The sequence below is a fragment of the Aulonocara stuartgranti genome (genome assembly GCF_965226115.1).
Source record: "Aulonocara stuartgranti genome assembly, chromosome: 3".
Taxonomy (NCBI): domain Eukaryota; kingdom Metazoa; phylum Chordata; class Actinopteri; order Cichliformes; family Cichlidae; genus Aulonocara; species Aulonocara stuartgranti.
Window position 1 is genome coordinate 10,371,628 of NC_138941.1, and position 20,993 is coordinate 10,392,620.

At 38.5% G+C, this 20,993-nt stretch overlaps 2 protein-coding genes across 6 annotated transcripts in view; both read left to right on the forward strand.

The window, feature by feature from the left end:
* The window catches only part of LOC309702175 (protein NLRC3-like), a 169,632-nt gene that overhangs the window by 22,902 nt on the left and 125,737 nt on the right, over positions 1-20,993 (forward strand). The window contains exon 1 of one of the 5 annotated variants that reach the window (XM_082526655.1): positions 1,646-1,661. The exons of 3 other annotated variants lie outside the window; for them this stretch is intronic. The gene's annotated coding sequence lies outside the window, so the exon portion shown is untranslated. Of the gene's footprint in view, positions 1-1,645; positions 1,662-20,993 lie in introns of those variants that run through there. One more of the 5 variants, XM_082526651.1, reaches the window with a different exon arrangement.
* Positions 1-20,993, forward strand: part of LOC309702184 (NLR family CARD domain-containing protein 3-like) — a 46,846-nt gene that overhangs the window by 21,328 nt on the left and 4,525 nt on the right. Inside the window, exons 7-9 of the mRNA XM_082526669.1 lie at positions 3,323-3,502; positions 14,984-15,157; positions 19,771-19,944. Coding sequence (XP_082382795.1) covers positions 3,323-3,502; positions 14,984-15,157; positions 19,771-19,944 — 528 coding nt within the window. The remainder of the gene's footprint in view (positions 1-3,322; positions 3,503-14,983; positions 15,158-19,770; positions 19,945-20,993) is intronic.

Consider the following 20,993-nt stretch of genomic DNA (forward strand, 5'->3'; position numbering starts at 1 on the left):
TCCCACCACAGGAAATTTATTTTGAGTGTCTTCATAGTTTTATTTTTGAAATACACCAATTTTTATACACTGCAGGAAAAACGAAAATAAATATTATACTGCAAATTTGCAAAAAAGCAGCATATGCATCAAAATAAACTATTTCCAGCAGTGCAATATGAGTCCTCAGCATCCCAGAAACGACACAGAAAGTCATAAAGTCAAAGATAACTTTTAAAAAGAGCAGTATAGGCCCTGAGGCCCTGATCGCAAAAAAGACTACATTTCCGCGAAAATGACGTCACTTCCGGTTTCGGCCAGGTAATGGCGGAAATGCAAAAGTTCGCGCTGACGTCTATTCCAACGTAGGAAGTGTTTTGAACAGCTGATCGGACCGGCAAAGCGTGTTTCTGGAATATTATGTTTTTGTTCCTGCAAGCGCTTTTTATGCAGTTTTTGCAAAGCTTTATGTGGAAGGAAACTGTGACCTAGGACAAGCTGATGGCACAATATGTAAGTACAACTCCTCCGATTTCATATGCAAAAAAATTTTTTGCGCTAGCTTACGTGGTTGCAGTGCTACCGGGATTTAAAAATAGTTACACATAACAGAGCGTTCCCGCTCCGATCGGCTCTAAAGGGTTAAAAAGGAGAACACTAAGGTCGATTAGCTTAGAACTTTGTTTTATATCTTCTCTTTGAACAAGATAGAAATTTAGGAGTAACATGGCCTTACAAACCCAACAGTGAGATCTTAAGAGATCCAGCCTACGGCTCTTCAATGGGGTGTCACAGGGTCCCCAGGAAAAAAAATTGTAAATGTAAAATAATAAAATAAATATTCTTCTGTAGCAATAACAAAGTATAACATAAATTGTTCTGTGGCAATTACACAAGAATATCCAGTAATGTCCCTGCCTACAATTAAACACATTCACTTACTGAAAATCGGGGGCATCTGCTGTGACAAATGGGTTCAAGCCTTTGACCACAAACTTAGACACTGCTCGGTGACATTCGTCTATCCTGGCCTGAAAGGAGACGCTACCGGTAGACTGCAGCGAGAACTGCCAGCGAGCGCCAGCCAGACTCTGTCTGTCTCTCTCATCATGGTCACCTACATGTACAGTAATGGCAGGTCTTGTAATAAGGCAGATTGCGCTAACATAATATGCACTGTTAGTTGATTATTTACCTGCCGCATTAACGGGAGAGGACGTGCAAACGTTAGCGCTGCTGCTGGGTTGAGTCACGAGTCCGGAGCGGAATTAAAAACGCGTGTCATCGCGTGTTTTGTGAGCAAATGCTTTTGCATATTCGTAGTGTTTCCTCCCTTAAATGAAATATCTACTTTGCAAGTTGCCCTGTTGTCATTGGTTCTCATAAAGTATAATCAAACTTTTGAGCGTTTGAGCCGCTTAGGCGCCATGTTTCATGCCAGGTAAATGACGCTCCGCAACGTGGTGACGTCATTCGGGGCGACTGGAATCGATAAGGGAATCGTTTGCAAAAATGGCAAACGATTCCAAGGAATTGAAACAGTGGGAACCGGTTCTCAACAAGAACCGGTTTTCGATACCTATCCCTAGTCAGTACATTCAGATATGAATCATAATTCGGTGTTTAACATATTATCACAGATGGACTGCACAGGAGATCTCCTTTATGAAGAAACTGTGAAAGTTTGTCCAACAGTGGGAAACATTTCAGAGAACATCTCAGAGAATATCTGTGAAGCAGAAACTAAACATAATAATAGAAGAAAAGCCAAATAATGATCCAAATCCTGCTCTGAGACTATCAGACAGTAAAGGCTTCCAAAGACTGCTCACCTCTCAGACTTACTTAAAGATGCTGGTGCTGTCCACAGATCAGCTGACCTGCTGGGTCTCCATGATCAGCTTTGTTTCTTGGAGATAAAGGCTGAAGCCTTTAGAGCTTCAGTTCTCCAGAGCAGCAGGATGTCTGAGGTCCGCAGAAACACAAAAACACAGCAGCTAAAAATAGTTGTTCAAAGAAAACGAGGTGGGAGCTGCTGATTCCTGAGCTTTGATACTGGATTAGCTTCAGTAGTTATTCCAATCACTGCTGTAGGAGCTACATTTAGTCACAGCTGACTGTCTTCTTTGAACAATCACAATGACTACTGTTGTAAAAAACAAGCACACAAAGAACCAATGAGAGTGTAGAACAGGATAAAGAGCTCCTGTGATGGTGGCAAAGAAATGAGCAGCAGACGGCCGTCTACATGTTGTAGTGGTTTACAGTCACCAGGGGGCGCCGTCACGGCCACGCAGTCAGTGGGCTGCTCTGCTTGTGCTGTTGTTGGTGAAGCTGAAGTGAAAGCGAATGTTAAAACAATGAAAAGTGTCCACTGCAGCCTCCATCTGAGCTTGTCATGTTCTTCTTCTTTGATCCTTCGTGTTTGTGCTGAACACTGCTGTCGCTCTCTTCCCTGTTCCCGCCCACTTTCTAACCAATCAGCATTGGAGCGTGCACAGCGTCGTCCACACTGAGCTTTGTTGTGAGCATGTGGACTCATCTGCAGAACATTTGTATGGGCTCAAAATGTGGTCATAAATATTTTGTACTTGTAAATCAGGATTTGTATGTGTAAAAAAATTTGTGTGTGTGCGTGAAAAAGATTTGTGTGTGGACTTAGAAAAAAACCCCTGCAAGTTACAAGTACGAATTTTGACCCTATTTTTCTTCCTTTCATCTGATTGGTCAATGTCATGTCAATCACAAATGTAACTATCCAATCAGAGAACAGATGGGTTTGGCTGTCGGAGGGGCACTGTTTTTGACCTGACGTTCCCGTCACAAGTGTCTTCTAAGTGAAGCTACCAGGTTCAGGTCCAGCTCTGTTTATCTGGAGCTGCAGTAAATGATCCGTCCTCACAAAGCAACACAGACACCAGATATGCAAACACAGCATCATACAACACAACCAAGAGATCCAAAGAATTATCTCTGCATTTCTGTGGCTGATGCTGCTGGAACAAAGCTGTTTGAAACCTTGTTGTTCTGCACTTTGGGACCTGAAGAGGAACCTGAACCTCTGTGCAGAGGGTTCAACTCTGAGGATTCCTGTTCAGTTTTTTTTATTTCACACGGCAAAACTTGACAACTTTATGATAAATGTACGACTTCAATGTGAAAAATTCATTTTTTTCTCTTGTTTGTTTGAAGCTGCTTCCTGTTGGCTTCGGCTGTTTGGAGTTTCCATTTTCTAAACTTCTACATTCTGAACCTTCTTCAGCTCTGAACAGATGATGAAACACTGAATGATTTCAAGCTCACACTTTGTCTAATAAACTTACATCTTTCATTCTTTATACAGATTGTGGGACTGTGATTTGTCAGAGATCAGCTGTGATTATCTGGCAGCAGCGCTGAAGTCCAACCCCTCGTATCCCAGAGTGCTGGACCTGAGTGGAACCTACAAAAACCTGCAGGATTCAGGAGTGAAGCAGCTGTGTGTTCTTCTGGAGAATCCACGATGTCGATTTGAAACTCTGAGGTCAGTCACATGTTTTAGTTGTGCTGAGATGAATATGATGTGAAAGTTGTGCTGACACTGTGGATCAGTAGGCCCACACACCTCTATACAGGAAGTCTGGTTCTACTCTTTGTAGAACTTCTGATCCCTGATCCTCTGAGTCTGACTCAGTAGATAATGCAGAGTTCTGAGCTGATGTGGGTGAGAGGACTCAGGCAGCCTGACAGAGTTGATGTCCAGGTCTTCCCTGCTTGTCCTGACACACATAAACATGAGTATCCTTGCAGGTCAGATCTCATCTGTCACACCTGTTAGTGCAGCTCTCCTCTAGATTGTAGTGCTTGTTAAACTAGGATGATTTTAGGAGCCTGGACCGCAGATCTAAGGGAAGATATGACTTGGAAAGACTAAACCAACCTATTAGAGGTGTTCGCACTAACATAGATAAATACTCAGATTTACACCTTTAGTGTCTCACAAAGGGTTGAAAAGTGAATGTGCACAGAGAGGTTGGTGGTGAGACGGGCACTTCCAGCACTGTAGATGTGATCCAGCTCAGTGTTCATGGAAATAATCCGGAGAGCAGGATTCCTTGATGAATGTCACATCTTCTTAAAGTTATAATCCACAGGGAAAACTGTGAAACTGTCGATCTGATATCTACTCAACCAATCAGGTGTTTACATGCCCTTCACTGATCTCCAGCCCCACCTTATTATCAGTTTCTCTCTCTTTTACATCTGAATTATCTTCACTTCACATTTCAGTCAGTTCAGATTTCATTAGCACGTTCACTTTAGCATAATCCATTTTAATCCAAACACCTTTCTCTTTAAACTCTGTTTGTCAGTCACAGTATATCCAGTACAATCCTCTTTTTCACTGCGTCACACACATTCAGAGATCAGAGTGTCCTGTGTGTGCTCTCATTCACTCACACTCACTCTCATATGGCTGAAGTCTGTTTGTACACAGGCTAATCTGGGACTCTCCACCATTTGACCCTAGAAATAAAGAAGCTTCTTGGATGAGAGGTGAAAGGCGAAACGTCTTCAAAAAACTTAAAGAAGTCCAGATGCCTTTTTTTCTAAGCTCTTTAGATGACTGCGAACCTTCACAAACGCCTCAGTGGGACTCCCAGAGCTACCAGCCCTTTGCTACAATCACAAAGCTCTTCATTGAAATCAATGATATCAAAGCTGGAATCAAGCTATAGCCATATACACTGGTAAAGACTTCTTATCTCGAAATAATATACTGAAGTGGCAATGCAGAAATTGAAAATAGGCGGACGTGCTACCTATGCTATTAGTAGAATGGACATTGGCCTGCTGGCTAAGGAAGGCCCTGTCTCACATAGAGGTGAGAGAGGCCCCCCTCGAAGCCCCCTCTTTTATCGGGGCTTACTTAGGGTCATATCGGGGACCCCACAGTTGGAAGTCTTTTCTTTTCTTTTTCTTTGACCAAATAAAGCTTATTTCTGTAGCTGTTGTTTTATACAGCTTTAATGTTAATATTAATGTTTGCTTATGTATGTTTAGGGAGTGGTCTGATGGTACATGTCGTTGTTACATTAATAATATTCAAATAGTAAGGGTATGCTTAAAGATAAGGTAAAAATCATATCATATAATGTAAATGGCCTGTCGAATCCAATTAAACGTAATAAAATTTTAACTAAAATGAAGAAAGAACAAGTACAAATAGTGTATCCACAGGAAACCCATCTAGACTGTAAGGAGCATGAAAAACTGAAAAGAATGGGTTATACAACAGTTTTCTCCTCTTCCTATAAAACTGGACGAAGGAGAGGAGTGGCTATCCTGTTATCAAGAAAATTACTCTTTGAAAAAATATCCGAGATAAGTGATAAAGAGGGACGTTATATTTTGGTAAGGGGAAACATTGAGGGGAACCCAGTCACGTTGTTAAATATATATGCACCCCCTGGAAGCAATATTTATTTCTTTAAGACAATTATAGATGTGATGGTAACAGAGACAGTAGGTTTCCTAATTTGCGGAGGAGATTTAAATATACATCTACAACCAAAGCTAGATATTTCCAATAGAAAAGCACAGAATACTAAAACATTAATTAAGAATATAAATACATTGATGAAGGAGGTGGGACTAATTGATATATGGAGAGACTTGCATCCCTACCAAAGGGATTATACTTATTTTTCCTCACCGCACTCGTTATACACAAGAATAGATTATTTCATAACTTTTGGGAAAAATAAAGATAAAATAAACACTTGTGCAATTGGAGCAATAGAGTTAAGCGATCATGCACCAGTATACCTGTCTGTTGATTTAAACGTGCAACCAAAACTCAATAATTGGAAATTAAATTCAAGCTTACTGAATGATCCTCACTTTAAAGGACAAATTAAGAAAGAGATTCACTTCTATATGGAAACTAATGACAATGGTGAGGTGTCTCCTCCTATACTGTGGGATGCCTTAAAAGCTGTCCTGAGAGGGAAAATTATAGCAATATCCTCTTATAAGAAAAAGATGAGAAATAAGAAATAGAAGAGCTACAAAATAAGAATTAGAGAAAAGGCATGAAAGAAAAACATCTCAGGATATATTGGAGGAAATTAGGAAAACAAGAAATGAAATAAATGATTTGACCACATATGAAATTTAAAAAAAATTAATGTTTCTTAAACAAAGGTATTATGAGGGAGGATCAAAAGCAAAGAATGTATTAGCCTGGAAACTAAAAAAGAAAATAGCAGATAATACAGTTCACAAAATTAAACATCCAGTGACAAAACTAATAAAAAATAAACCAATAGAAGTTCAGAGTGCATTTGAAACATTTTATAAGACTCTGTATGCTAATAACACAGAGAGTAGTATAGTTGAAATTAACAGTTTTTTAGATTCTCTTGATTTACCAGTACTGAATGAAGAACAGAATAAAACTTTGAAGATATAACAGAAAAGGAACTAAGAATAGCAATAAGTAAAGTTAACAGAAATAAATCTCCAGGATCAGATGGATATACGGCAGAATGGTACAAGGAGCTAAAAGAAGAATTAATACCAGTGATGCTTCTAACAATGAATTGGATCCTAAAGAAGGCTCAAGTACCTTCTAGCTGCAAAGAAGCAATTATCTCTGCCATCCCAAACGAAAACAAGGATAAATTAGAATGTGCGTCATATAGACCAATATCTGTTCTTAATACAGATTACAAGCTGTTTACATCTATCATGGCTCGACGATTAGAAAAGTTCTTACCTAATCTAATTCATAATGATCAAACAGGTTTTATTCGAGAGCGCCAAATACAAGATAATGTACGACGGACATTACAAATTATTAATCATATTCAAAAGAATAAAATAGAAGCAATGGTAATCAGTATCGATGCAGAAATAGCATTCGATTCAGTTAATTGGAACTTTCTTTACCGAGTCTTGCATACATTTGGCTTTCACGAATATATAATTAAGACAATACAGGCACTTTATGATAACCCTACGGCAAGGATTAAAATTAATGGCTACCTATCAAATAGTATTAAGCAGCAAAGAGGAACAAGGCAGGGCTGTGCGTGCTCACCATTATTATTTGCGTTATATCTGGAACCATTGGCTCAATATATAAGACAAAATAAAGAAGTAGAAGGTATTAATATCCATGAAAAGGAGCATAAATTAGCCTGCTATGCAGATGATATTTTAATATTTTTGGGTCAACCATCAAACTCTTTACCTAAATTAATGCAATCATTTGAATACTTTGGTCGACTATCTGGATATAGGGTTAATATGAGTAAAACACAATTGCTTAAGTACAACTATATTCCATCAGAAGAAATTAAAAATAAGTATCAATTAGCATGGCAAACAGAGTACTTTAAATATCTAGGAGTCATAATACCTAAGGATCTTACAGAACTATTAGAACGAAATTATTTACCAATACAGAAAAAAATTAAGGAACATATAGCGAGATGGAATCTAATTCCATATTTAAGTTTATATTCGAGAATAGACTCAATTAAAATTAATATTCTTCCTAAATTATTATATTTATTTCAAACATTACCAATAGAAATTAACCAGAAACAGTTTAATGAATGGGATAAAATTTTGTCAAGATACATATGGCAAGGAAAAAGGCCCCGAATTAGATTTAAAACCCTACAACTTAACAAAGGAAAAGGGGGTGGGGCTTACCTTCTCTTAGGGAATATTATTGGGCAGCACAATTAAGGCCTATGATATGCTGATGTAATCCTTCATATGACGCTCAATGGAAAGTTATTGAGGAGAGTCTGACCTCCATCCCCATATAAGCTATTATAGCAGACAGAAGCTTGCAAAATTCAATAAAAACTATTGAAAATCCATGGATCAAGTTGACTTTTAAAATTTGGGAAACAGTAATAAAAGAATATAAACTATAAGAGGATATAGCAGTTCTTAAGTGGTGTGCATATGGCACACATTTTGCTCCAAATAAATTGGACACCAGATTCAAAGATTGGACATATAAAGGATTAACAGCTTTATGTATGGTAATGGAGGAAGGCAGACTAATTAGTTTTGATAAAATGAAAGATAAATATTCATTAGAAACACAGGATTTTTATAGATGTCTACAGATGAGGCATTTTGTCAATAACACGATAAAAGCTAAGGCTGAATTGAGTAAACAGCTGATAGACGTATTTAAAAGGGCAGTTCAAATAAAAATAGAGGTATTATAGGTGACCTCTATAAAGGATTAACAAATATGAAATTACACTCAACCTTGTATATCAAAACAAAATGGGAAATGGAGGGAGGAATAGAGATAAAGGAGGAAGAATGGACAACAATATGGGCATATCAATGGAAATGTAGCAGCTCACAGAGCTGGCGGGAATTTGGGTGGAAATGCCTGATAAGATATTTTATTACACCAAAAATCTCACTATGAAGGTAACCCTCCCGCTTGCTGGAGAAATTGTGGAAATACAAATGCAAATCACTATCATATTTTCTGGGACTGTCATGTTATTAAAACTTATTGGAAGGGAATACATGCAGCAATACAAGAGACATTTGGAAGATATTTACCTTTGGAAAGTAAAACTCTACGTTTTGGACTTATGCCAGAAGGATGGACAAAGAACGATAAATACTTGTTTAATATTTTACTGGCAGCAGGCAAAAAAGCCATCACAAACAAATGGCTTTCTTCAGAGAGCCCAGCTATGAACACGTGGATGAACATCACACTGGACATTTACAGAATGGAGAAAATGACAGCAGATGTGAACTACAAGAGGGACCTGTTTGTATCACGATGGAAGAAATGGATGGACTACATTAGAAAACGCAGGCCAGTTTTTGCTTTTGCATTTTGACTTTGTTAACTACTAGAAGACTAGAGGAAAAATTAGTTACATTAATGGAAACAAAAACACACTCCCTATATTATTTATTTTTCTTTCCTTTTTCTTTATGTATTTTTTATTTATGTTGTTTGTTGTTTCCTGTTTTGCTTCTTTTTCTTTTCTTCTTCTTCTTTCATTCTTATTGTATGGATATTTTAGTTGTTTAAATATAGAAAAAAAGAAAAAAATATATGTACTGAAAGATAGCTGAAGTTGATGGTATTGTATAGTGATTCTAAAATGTCAATAAAAAAAAAAAAGCTGGAATCAAATGAGTCCAAGTCTTCTGCTGATTCAGCATCACATTCATCTTTGCTCCTTGTTCTGCATCCCCACCATGGACTTCATTCCTTTCCAAGCCAGCCTTGAGTGTCCTTTATTCAGCTCATCCTCTGCTTTACTTTTACACCTGATTTTAGCTGCTTTTCTTCTCTCCCTCATAACAAGACAGCTTCTTCTGCCTGAGAACATGTTGGAGTGATTTACTAATCCAGGGCTGATTTTTGGGGAAAATAGTTCCCATTTTCAAAGTAATCCCCATTTTTCCCAGAATGAAATGTAAGTAGAAATAAATGATCTAAGTGAGAACATGAGCCTTTAAAAAGGCTCTTCTGAGGCTGCTGCCAGTGGTCAAAGCCTCCAACAAAGCTCTGTAAGTACATATGTGATCATAGCTTTAGCTTTTAAATGTTTATTCTAGTTAACACAAATCAGGTGGAACAACTCAAATAAAATATCAAAAATATTAAGAAGGCCTGGCAGGCTAAGGGCTTCAACTTTATGGATTCTAGGATATATGTGGACAATGACTATGCCCCGGAGATACAAAGAAGAAGAAAGGAATATGCGACAGCGAAGAAGGTGCTTAAAGAGAACAATATTCGCTTCCAGACGCCTTTCCCGGCCAAGCTAAGGGTGTTCTACAGAGAGGGAATTGTGACATACAACACGGCGCACGAAGCGACTACCGATATGGTGAAGAGGGGATTATCGGTAGAAGTTGTGAAAGACAGAGACTCATTCTTGGATCAAATAAAACAGCACACTTGGCAAACAAGTACGAAGAAGAAAGGTGGAAACTCGACTCCAAAGCTGGGTTTCAAGGAACGCCTTCAGATATTTAGGCACCAAGATGACAGTGGATAAACAGCAAGTGTGTGACGGAGCACTATACTAGAGGTAAACTCAAGAATATTGAGACCTAAGATGAACTGAGAATATGAATTTTATTTCGATTTACTTGTTTTGTTATATAATTAGTTAATCTTATAAAGAGGGCATATAAAATTACATTAAAGTCGGGTCATTTATTTGCACAATAAGTTGGACCCTACAGACCACTGGGCTTTCGGCCTGTGTGCCGGAGAGGGCACTCTTCCACAAGTGGACAGAAGAGTTTTTCCCTCACCAAATATAGCTAATATAGCGATTATGTTTTTGGAAGTCAACATGATTATATGTTTTCGTTGTATAATGTTTTTTTTTTGGGGGGGTTTTTTTTTTTTTCTTCTTTTCTTTTTTCTCTTTTTTTTCTGTTTTGGGGGAGTACCTTTCGATCCTTGGCTATGTACAGAGATTGGAATTATATAAGGTCGTACATCAATGCCCTGTAAGGTAACTAAAATAGTGTCATTTAATGTAAATGGTCTGGGGAGCCATATTAAAAGAAGTAAAATTATGTCAAAAATAAAAAGAGAACAAATAGAAGTTGCCTTTCTACAGGAATCTCACTTATCGAAGCTCGAACATGATAAATTAAAGAAATGGAAATTTAATCAGTATTCCTCTTCCTGCCCTCAGAGTCCTAAAAGGGGTGTGGTAATTCTAATCTCTAGTAGGTTAAATTTTGAATGTATCCAAGAAATCAGTGATAAGGAGGGGAGGTTTGTGTTAGTCAAAGGGTACCTGGAGGGTATACTGATTACTCTTATAAATGTATGCTCCCCCAGGATCAGAGATAAAATTTTTCAAAAAGGTTTTTGAATTGATTGTTGGAGAGGCACAAGGTACTCTGATTTTGGGAGGAGATTGGAATGTTCGCCTCAACCCGTCCTTGGACTCATCAAACCCACACGCTCCGGGATTGAATAAAACAACCAAAAACATCAAATTAATCTTAAAGGACGTAGGGCTCATAGATGTATGGAGAGAACTAAACCCCAACAAGAAGGACTATACCTTTTTTTTCTCACCCTCATTCATTTTATTCTAGATTGGATTATTTTTTTATGTACCAAAAAGATTTTAGCAGGGTGATCAATTGCAGGATAGGAGTGATGGATTTATCAGACCATGCCCCATTGTACCTGGAAGTAGTGCTTGGATACGAAAGAAGAGTTACATCCTGGAGATTAAATACAAGTATTCTAAGCACGATGAAAGAACAAATTAGTCAAGATATAATAGATTATATAGCGGAAAATAATAATGAAGAAGTTTCCCCAAGTATTCTATGGGACGCCCTAAAAGCAGTGATAAGAGGAAAACTCATAGGTTACAGCGCTAATTTAAAAAATAAGAGAAATGAGCATTTAAGAAAACTCCAGACACAACTACAATATCTTGAAGATGCCCATAAAATAAGCGCAGTTACAAACTTACAATTAGAAATACAAAAGAAGAAAAACGAAATCGATGAAATTTTTTCAAGTGAAATACAAAAAAATATGGTTTTTTTAAAACAAAGATACTATGAGGTAGGAGGCAAATCTGCTAAATTACTGGCTTATAAATTAAAAAAACAACAATTAGAAAATACAATATATAAAATAAAGGACCCTCAAACAAATAACATTGTGTATAAACTTGAAGATATACAGTCAGCCTTCCTAAAATTCTACAAAGAACTATATACACAACCTAGAGTGGATATTAAAGGTATGATATCTTTTTTAGATTCATTCGACTTACCAAAGTTGAATGAAAAACAGAATATAACCCTAATCAAGGACATATCTGAATTGGAAATTAAAAAAGCTATTACAAAATTGAAACCGAATAAATGCCCAGGCCCAGATGGATTCCCATCAGACTGGTATAAAGAAATGAAAGAGGTACTGATTCCTTTGATGAGAACATCATTCAACTATATTTTAAAGACGGGAGTAATTCCCCCATCTTGGAATGAGGCTTCTATCTCTATAATAGCTAAAGAAGGAAAGGACAGGCTTGACTGTGGAAATTACCGCCCCATTAGTGTTCTTAACCAGGACTTTAAGATATTTACATACATTCTTGCCAAAAGAATTGAAAATATTCTTGTTCAGATAATTAGTTTGGATCAGACTGGTTTTATTAAGCAGAGACAAACGCAAGATAATGTTCGCCGAACACTACACGTTATTGATTATGTTAGGAAAAATAAAATTCAGATGGTCCTTATGAGCTTAGATGCAGAAAAGGCCTTCGATCGGGTTAATTGGGAATTTTTATACAAAGTCATGGATAAATTCGGATTCCATCAATCGTTTATCAGGATTATACAAGCATTATATAAATCACCAAAGGCAAGAATCAAAGTTAACGGGGCGCTTTCAAATGTTTTTAACCTACAGAGAGGGACACGTCAGGGTTGTCCTCTAAGCCCCTCACTCTTTGTTCTCTTCATAGAGGCCCTGAGTCAAAGTGTAATACAAAGCAATACTATTACTGGAGTCAAGATTAGGGGTCGAGAGCATAAGATTTCCTTGTTTGCTGACGATATTTTGATTTATTTGACAAATCCAAACACTACTTTCCCCAAGCTATTGTCACTTCTGGAGATCTTTAGTTCAATATCAGGTTATAAACTAAATATATCGAAGACTCAGATATTAACTTTTAACTATGAGCCCAATTATGAAATTAAGGCTAAAGCCAATTTGAAATGGGAAACGGAGCAGATGAAGTATCTTGGAGTAAATATTACTAAAGATCTGTCTAAGATATACAATGCAAACTTTAATCCTTTAAGTTATAAAATAAATGAGGATATTAAAAGATGGAATTTATTACCATTTTTTAATTTTGAATCACGTATAGATACAGTTAAAATGAATATCTTGCCCAGGATGCTCTACCTATTCCAAACACTCCCTGTAGAAATAACTGACAAACAATTTCGGGAATGGGACAAAATAATCTCTAGGTTTATATGGCAGGGGAAAAAACCACGGATTAAGTACCAAACTATTCAGTTGGCTAAAGACAAAGGAGGGTTGGGGTTCCCATGTTTGAAAGACTATTATATCTCTGCTCAATTGAGGACATTAGTGTGTTGGTGTAATGTAGATTATCAAGCGAGATGGAAAGAACTAGAAACAGTGACCTTAAAAGATTCTCCAATTCAGGCAATTCTAGGGGATGTGACACTTATTAAAAAACAAATTCATCAAGGAAACCAATGGATTAACCTACCTTTAAAACTCTGGTTACAATTTCTTAATAAGAATGATTGGATTGAAGAGGTTAGGATTTTAAGATGGTGCGCTTTTGACAGTGATTTTTTACCTAATGAATTAGACGTAAGATATAAAAAATGGTCTGGACAAGGTTTAACGGCATATTGTATGTTTTACGATAAGGGAATTCTTAGGGACTTCCAATCAATAAAAGATCAATACCAGTTAAGTAAAACGGACTTTTTTAGGTTCTTACAAATTAGGCATCATCTATATAATTTTATACCTAAGAGAACAGATCTTTTTTCTTTACCTGTTCTGAGTATATTTGTCAAGGCTTATCAGGCTGACACAGGCCTTAAGGTGATTTCAAGATTGTACAAGGGTATACAAGAGGTTAAGAAGTGGAATACTACCTACATCAAAAAAAAAATGGGAAAATGAAACAAATATAGCAATATCAGATAACATTTGGTATGAGCAGTGCACTTTTCAGTGGAGAATTTCTAGTTCTAATACATGGAGATGTTACGGTTGGAAGAGTATCTGTAGGTTTTTTATTACCCCTGCACAAAGTAAACATTATTTTAATCACTCTAATTGCTGGAGAAATTGTGGGGCCCAAGGAGTAAAACATTTTCATCTGTTCTGGTCTTGCCCAAGGATCAACATTTTTTGGGTATTGATCCACTCTGAGTTGCAGATTATTTTTGGTATGCAGCTTCCCTTTAATTGGGACGAACTTTTGTTTGGATATTTATACTCAGTAAATGTAGATAAAATGTCTAAGCAGTTGTATGGTATCCTGAGTTTGGCTGCCCGTAAAATTATTACCAAGAAATGGCTTAGTGTGAAAATTCCATCACTGGGTGATTGGCATGAGACTGTACATGGGATGTTTAAAATGGAAAGAATTACCTTCATTAAAAGACTCCAGTTTGATATATTTAGTGAAATTTGGGGTAAATGGAAACACTACATCCGGTTAAGGAGACCCGATCTTGTTTGAATCTCTGTAACTATATATGCCACATTTCTGAATCGTTATGTGTTTATATGTATATGATAGTATGTATGAGACTACAAGTGAACACATATGTAAGTAGGTATGTGTATGTATGCTTAAGAATATGGGTGTGTGAGTGAATATGTGTGTGCGAGTACATACACACTAGAGGGTACACCCGTCTGTTTTTCTTATTTTTATTTATTTATTTATTTATTTTTTATCATTTACGTCTGTTCTTGATTATATGTTTATTTTGGATTATTTGTGTTTATATAGGTTGTTTAATAAAAAGAGAATAACAAAAATATTAAGTGGTCATCGGTACTCAGTTTGTTCAATACTGAATACAATGGAGCACAAATTGTCCACGTTTCTGAAATATTTCTGGGTGTAACTGTCACCAAAGTGCAATTTAGACCTGGCCTGTGGTTGTTATCTAAGTGATAATCATCAATTCTACTAAAACAAATACAAAATAAAATAATTTGACACATTCTGTTGATATCAAAAGCACACTGAACAATTCAGTGTTGTTTTACTGCTGTTCTCTCTTCACTTCTTCTCCTCTGATTCTCTCCACATGTTGCTCTGCATCAGTGCTCAGTTTCCTGACAAAACAAGATGAAATATTGCTAAATATAATAGTATCTCATTACGCTTCAACATAAGTGTTTTATTTTTGTAATTGTTTATCTGTTATTTTTCAGACTGAGTCACTGTGACCTGTCAGAGAGAAGCTGTGAAGCTCTGGCCTCAGGTCTCAGCTCTCAGACCTCTAATCTGAGACAGCTGGACCTGAGTAACATTAACCTGAAGGATTCAGGCGTGAAGCTTCTGTCTGAAGGACTGAAGAGTCCACGCTGTACACTGGAAACTCTCAGGTGAGATCAAGCATTTTTCTTTCATCAACTGACAGAATTAGCAGATTAATAATAAGGCAGTCCTCTAATAAGAGGAGAAGTGGAGGTGTTTTGAAGGGCAACATACTCTTATGTTAACAAGACAGGAAGTAGTTCCTGGGAACTGCTTCCTTTGTTATTGTCTAAGTAGAAACATGATGGTAAAACAATGATGAGTTTGCAGAGGTGAATCCACAGCACACAACACAACAATGCTGTTGCGTGCTGAAAGCAGACTTCTCACAGATTCTGAGGCTGCAGGTTTCATCACTGTCCAACCAAAATTCACAGAACCAGCAGTAAATGAACGTCCAAAACTACGCTTCATGTTTAAAAAACAGATGATCAGGGGGATTTGTGTTTACATCTTTTTTGTGTAATCTGTTCACCTGCTGTTTCAGCTGTTTGGTGGTTGTTGAGATGGTTTTGTGAACGTTTAGCTGAGATTCTGACATTTCTGTATATACCACACATGTCTAATTACTTTGTACAGCATGAACGGCCATAACGAGGTTTTTAACAGTAAGAAAAGTTGTAAAACTTCAGAAAATATAGTTAAAAGTCCAAAACCTTCTACGTCTGGTGGCTTGTGGTAAGGAGCAGATCAAACGAGTAAAGAATTACGTTATAATTATAAATGGCTTCAACAGCACATTCAGGTCTGTGAGACTCATTCAGACACTGAGCCGTGGCTCTGTGCTACATGCACATATTTCTGCATCTCTGCCATTCAGACACACTTTATATATAGTTTATTTTATGTAGGATTCAATACTGAACTGTACATTTAGTCTTTTTAAAGGCAGCAATTTGTATTCGGGGTTTTCATAAAAGCCTTATTTTTATCCATTTACTGCTATTAGGAAGAACACGTGAGGTTAAAGACCTGGACCAGTTTGAAACCTTTTGTCCTCCACAGTGGAAAATGGGTGGAAATAAAAATGGGTCTCACTTTAGCCAGCTCCTAATTTTATCGGTTCTACTCTCAGCGTCTCCTGTATATCTCCTGTATAAATGTTGCACTCAGCTTTGTGGTCTCCAATATCACTGAAATGCAGCCAGATGCTGCTCATTTTGCCTTTTCACTCTTTCCTGACACGCTTGCATTTCAGTACAGCTCCCATTTCTCTGTGTACTGGTCTCTACCACTACCCTTGCTGTCTATGGGTCATGTCTTCTTTCACATAATGGTATGATCCCAGTCTGTCTCTGAAAGTGATTGGCCACATGGTTTGCTCATCAGAATAAAACCTCAGCCGTGCTCACATTGATTATCAGCAAGCCTGAAAATTCATCAATATTTGACATATGAAATTATCTCAAGGGCTTGATTTGGCCCACGGGCCATATGTTTGACACCCCTGGTTTACACAGTTTGGTATTCAATGTACAAGTGAGCTAGCTCTCAGCTAACTAGCAGACAAGCTAACTGCTGGGACTGCGTCTTTCTAACAAGAGCGTCAGACACTCAGACTGGTTTCCTTTGTGGATGATGATGTGTTCTCACACTGATCCTTCATGCTGATGCTGCCATCCACCCACTGCTCCTGGATTCTCATCATCATCTCCATCAGCACTCACAATACTCCACCTTCTTCAGCTTCATGTTCAGCAGCCTGGATGGACAGTAATTCTTTCCATGGGTTATGGTGGGACATTGAGAGCTGAAGTCAAACAGCAGTGAGAATGAAAGACTGATTCATTTCTATTTAGTCTTGTGATGTGCAGCTTTGTTCAGAGCATTAAGGCCCAGCAAAGATTACTGAGGTCATAGAGTCCTGATGAAACCTGTGTGCTTATAGAAACTGAGACCAGATGAACCAGAATAGAAGGACATTAAAATGAAGTGTCAGCTACACAAAGGCAAAGCTATTCAGTTGTTGCTGTGAGTTATTTAAATGGAGGATGGAGTCAGACTTTAAGCTGCTGGACTCAGTCACTATATCCTGTTGTCCTCATAGAACCTGGACACACAGACTCACCTGTGACACAGTGACACACAGTGTGGGCTACACACACATTAGAAAGTGGATCAGTCACACTTGTGCAATCATTTGTTGTGCTGGGAAACCATGAACACTTTGAATCACATTAATGTCTTTGTTACAGCAACATTCAATCATGAGTTCAAAAGTAGTGTATTGTGTACTTATTTTAATAGTACTGCAGTATGAGAAGTGCAACATTCAGTGTGCAGAAACAGATCAGGTGCTTTCTAACACCAGTGTTCCCTTTAACACAGCAGCAGTTCAAATATTTCTGTCAGTCTGAGCTGAAACATGAATCTAATCAAATATCAAATCAAAGTTCTTTGCCTCTGCCAGGACGTTAACATTTGATCTAGTTTTTTACAAAGTTCCCTCAGCGTCCAGAGCCACCAACATACCTTTGATCAACAGCAAGTGAACATTTATAAATGTGTGTTTGCAGAACAGGAAGCAGCAGAACTATTGTTCTGTTATCAGGCAGCAGCACAAACGCTCATCAGCTCATTTACTGTGCAGGACTTTGAGTGTGTGAAGTGTGTGTTTGTGCTGGATTTCCTTTGGAGAATCTCAGTCAGAAACCAGACAAAGAAAAACTCTTTCAACAGTCCAGGTTGAGTTGACAACATGAACTGCATTTATCTTCCTCTGACTGACATGTTCTTCCTCCTCTGCACCGAGCCAGCTGCTAAGACTCACAAGCTCATTGACATTTTCTGATGATAAAGAAACTCTCTTCTTCTGCACAATATGAGCAGCAACAGAGAAGAAGCTTTCACAGGTACAGATGTTGCAGCTGTGGCCAAGTACATGTGCTGCATGTTGGAGCAGCACTCTAATGGACAGGCCTCTGTACTGATGGTGGGCTCTGCTCTGTGTCCACCACACTGTTCTCAGCTGAGTCTTCCTCCTGTTCACACTCTGATGAAGCACCAACAGGGCCAACTTCTTCTCTGGTGGCTCGGATGTTGTTGCTTCCACAGGTTTCCCTCCAACAACCCTCTGTTCCTTCAATGAGTTCAGTAAGATCTGGGTAAACACTTGAGCTCCTTGAATCTGGCTCCAGCAGCAGTTTTCACATATACAATGTTGGCATTTTGCTTGCGTGTCTCCAGGTCTGTTCTGAATGTAGACTTGAATTTGACCATGTAGGCGGGGTCATCATCTGAGCTCTCCATCACCTGAGAGAGATGACAAAACACAGAATCACAGAGCATGAAACCAACGTTTCTCCTCCCAGAAGTTCAGTCACAGACCTGCAACAGAAACAAGAAGATTCAAATGACGCAGAGCTTTCATTTACTTATATCCACAAACATGTCCTCTACATATTCATGCTGTATTTACACACACATACAGAGGCTGTTTGTCTCTCACACACCGACAGGACACTGAGAAATACATCATGTTAAATATACCTGCAGGCTTCCAGCTGTGCGCTTTGTCCCTGTCAGCTGTGATTGCCATGGCAACCTTGGTGTTGTGCGCGATGCAGGGACGTGTTCAAAGGCAGACGTCTGGCAGCAGCATCATATTTGATGCACTATCTGTACTGAGTGTGCTGACTGTATTTCAAATGTCCCACTGCTGTGCAACATGAATCACATGTTCTGCACGTTTCTGTAACTCCCAGGTAACCATGGTTACCCAGCCACGCCCAGTAGTCTCCAGAGAGACCAACAGCTGGTTCATGTTGTAACACCGTGGCTTTCGTAGTCTCTCCTTTTTCTACAGCTCATGTGTTCTTCTTGTGACGCTGCGTCTTGAGGCTCATACATGCCGTCATTTGTTGATCCTAAGAACGTTCCTCAGACCGACTTCTTCAACAACAGATAACTTTAGTTGTATCAACACTGCCTCCTGGAACAGTTTAAAATGAACATGTCAAAGATCTGTACCTGTCTCCATGTTTCTGTCCCCGCCCCTTTCTTTCTGTCCCGGGTCATGTGAGCGCGGCAGTAGTATTAGGCCCACCCTCAATGCTCCCATTGGCTGAGATGCATAATGACGCCCATTTCAAGCCAGCACTGATCAACATCCCTCCTGTGACCCATGGCTGTTATATTCAGAGCCAGTGAGCACTTTCACAATAATCATGATTTTAAAAACTGTGATTAAAATAATTGCTGACGTTAATCAATTAATGAGTTAACGAGATAATAACAGGTTAAGTTGTTGTGTTGAATTTGACTGTTTGATGTTCTTTATGATCTCTGGCACCAGTTCATCTGTAGGCTGAGCTCAGTCCATCCATTTAGTGAAATGATGTTTAAAGGTCTCCTTCTTCTGTGAGCCTGCACAGATCCTGAAGCAGAAAGCCTGGGTTAACAGAGAAATGATCATCACTGTGGTGATGCTCATCGTCTCTGACTGGGATTTGAGGTTTTATCAAAGCAGCAAAGAAAGCCTGGCTATGTTGGACTGGGTGTGGCAGCAGCTCCCAGTTTGAGTTCAGGAGACAGACGCCCTCTCTACTTTGAAGATCAGCTTCAAACTTTCCTTTTTGATAAAGCTTATAGTTTGAGCTGGATCAGGTGACCCTGAACCATCCGTTAGTTATGCTGCTATAGAGATGGATAACAGACGGATTGTTGTTTTGTGTGTCTGCAGTCTGTCAGGCTGTCTGATCACAGAGGAAGGCTGTACTTCTCTTGCCTCCGCTCTGAGCTCCAACCCCTCCCATCTGAGAGAGCTGGACCTGAGCTACAATCATCCAGGTCCCTCAGGAATGAAGCTGCTCTTGGCTGGACTGAAGGATCCAGGCTGGAGACTGGACACTCTCAGGTATGGAGAGAATGTCTGATAGAGGAGGAAGAGCTGGAAACATTTCCTGTGTCCTTCACTCACTTCCTGTTTGTTTCCTCCAGATGAGACATGAACAATCACACATGCAGGAATATTTTCAGGGACAGACACACTAGTCTAGCTGGATAGTACATGGATATTTATGTAGGGGGTCTTCAAGGAGTCTGTTTGCAGGAACATTAATGATAACTGATAAGTCATGTTGAGAGTTTCATTAAAAGTAGACTTACAGTTAGGTCCATAAATATGTGGACAGAGACAACATTTTGTAACTTTAGATACACTTTATTAGGTCACAGGTGATACCTGAGATAGTGGTCACTGTGTACCTAATAAAGTGTCAGCCATGTGTATGTTTCCCATGCTGTATGTCCACAGTCACAGTGACAGTCAGTGACGCTGACAGAAGGATGAAACAAGGCTGTGAATCATTTCAGTCTCTGTGTGTGTGACAAAGAGGCAGACAGGAGCAGCTAACATTTGGAAATGGAAGTTTAAATAATGACAAACTCTACATTTACAGCTGAGTATTAGTATTAGCTACTATCATTTTTAATAAGTAAGAGGAAACAGTGTTAGCATTATTGGATAATGCTAACTCACATTAAATTAGCATTAGCTATTTACAACAGCGTACTTAGAATTAGCCGCTCACATTGTTAAAAAGTAAGGGAAAACAGTATTAGCAGTAGCGCATAATGCTAATTCACGTCAACGTAGTATTAGTAATTAATGGCAGCCTACTTTGTATTAACTGCTCACTAATATAATGCTAATTTGCATCAAATTATAACAATGTGAGCAGCTACTGCTAAATAGCATTAGCTAATAACAGCAGTCTAATGATGTTTCAAATTGTATTCCTTGTGCAGCGCAACTTTCTCTGTGCAAATAAGACAGGTTGGGGTGCCCCTGTGCTCAACAAAGAAATATTGCATTTCCCACTTTTCCTGAAATTGTCGGTGCTCATCACCAACCTTTCTCTTCACCGCAGGCTTTGAAAAAGACATGTTTGGGGCTATGTGACA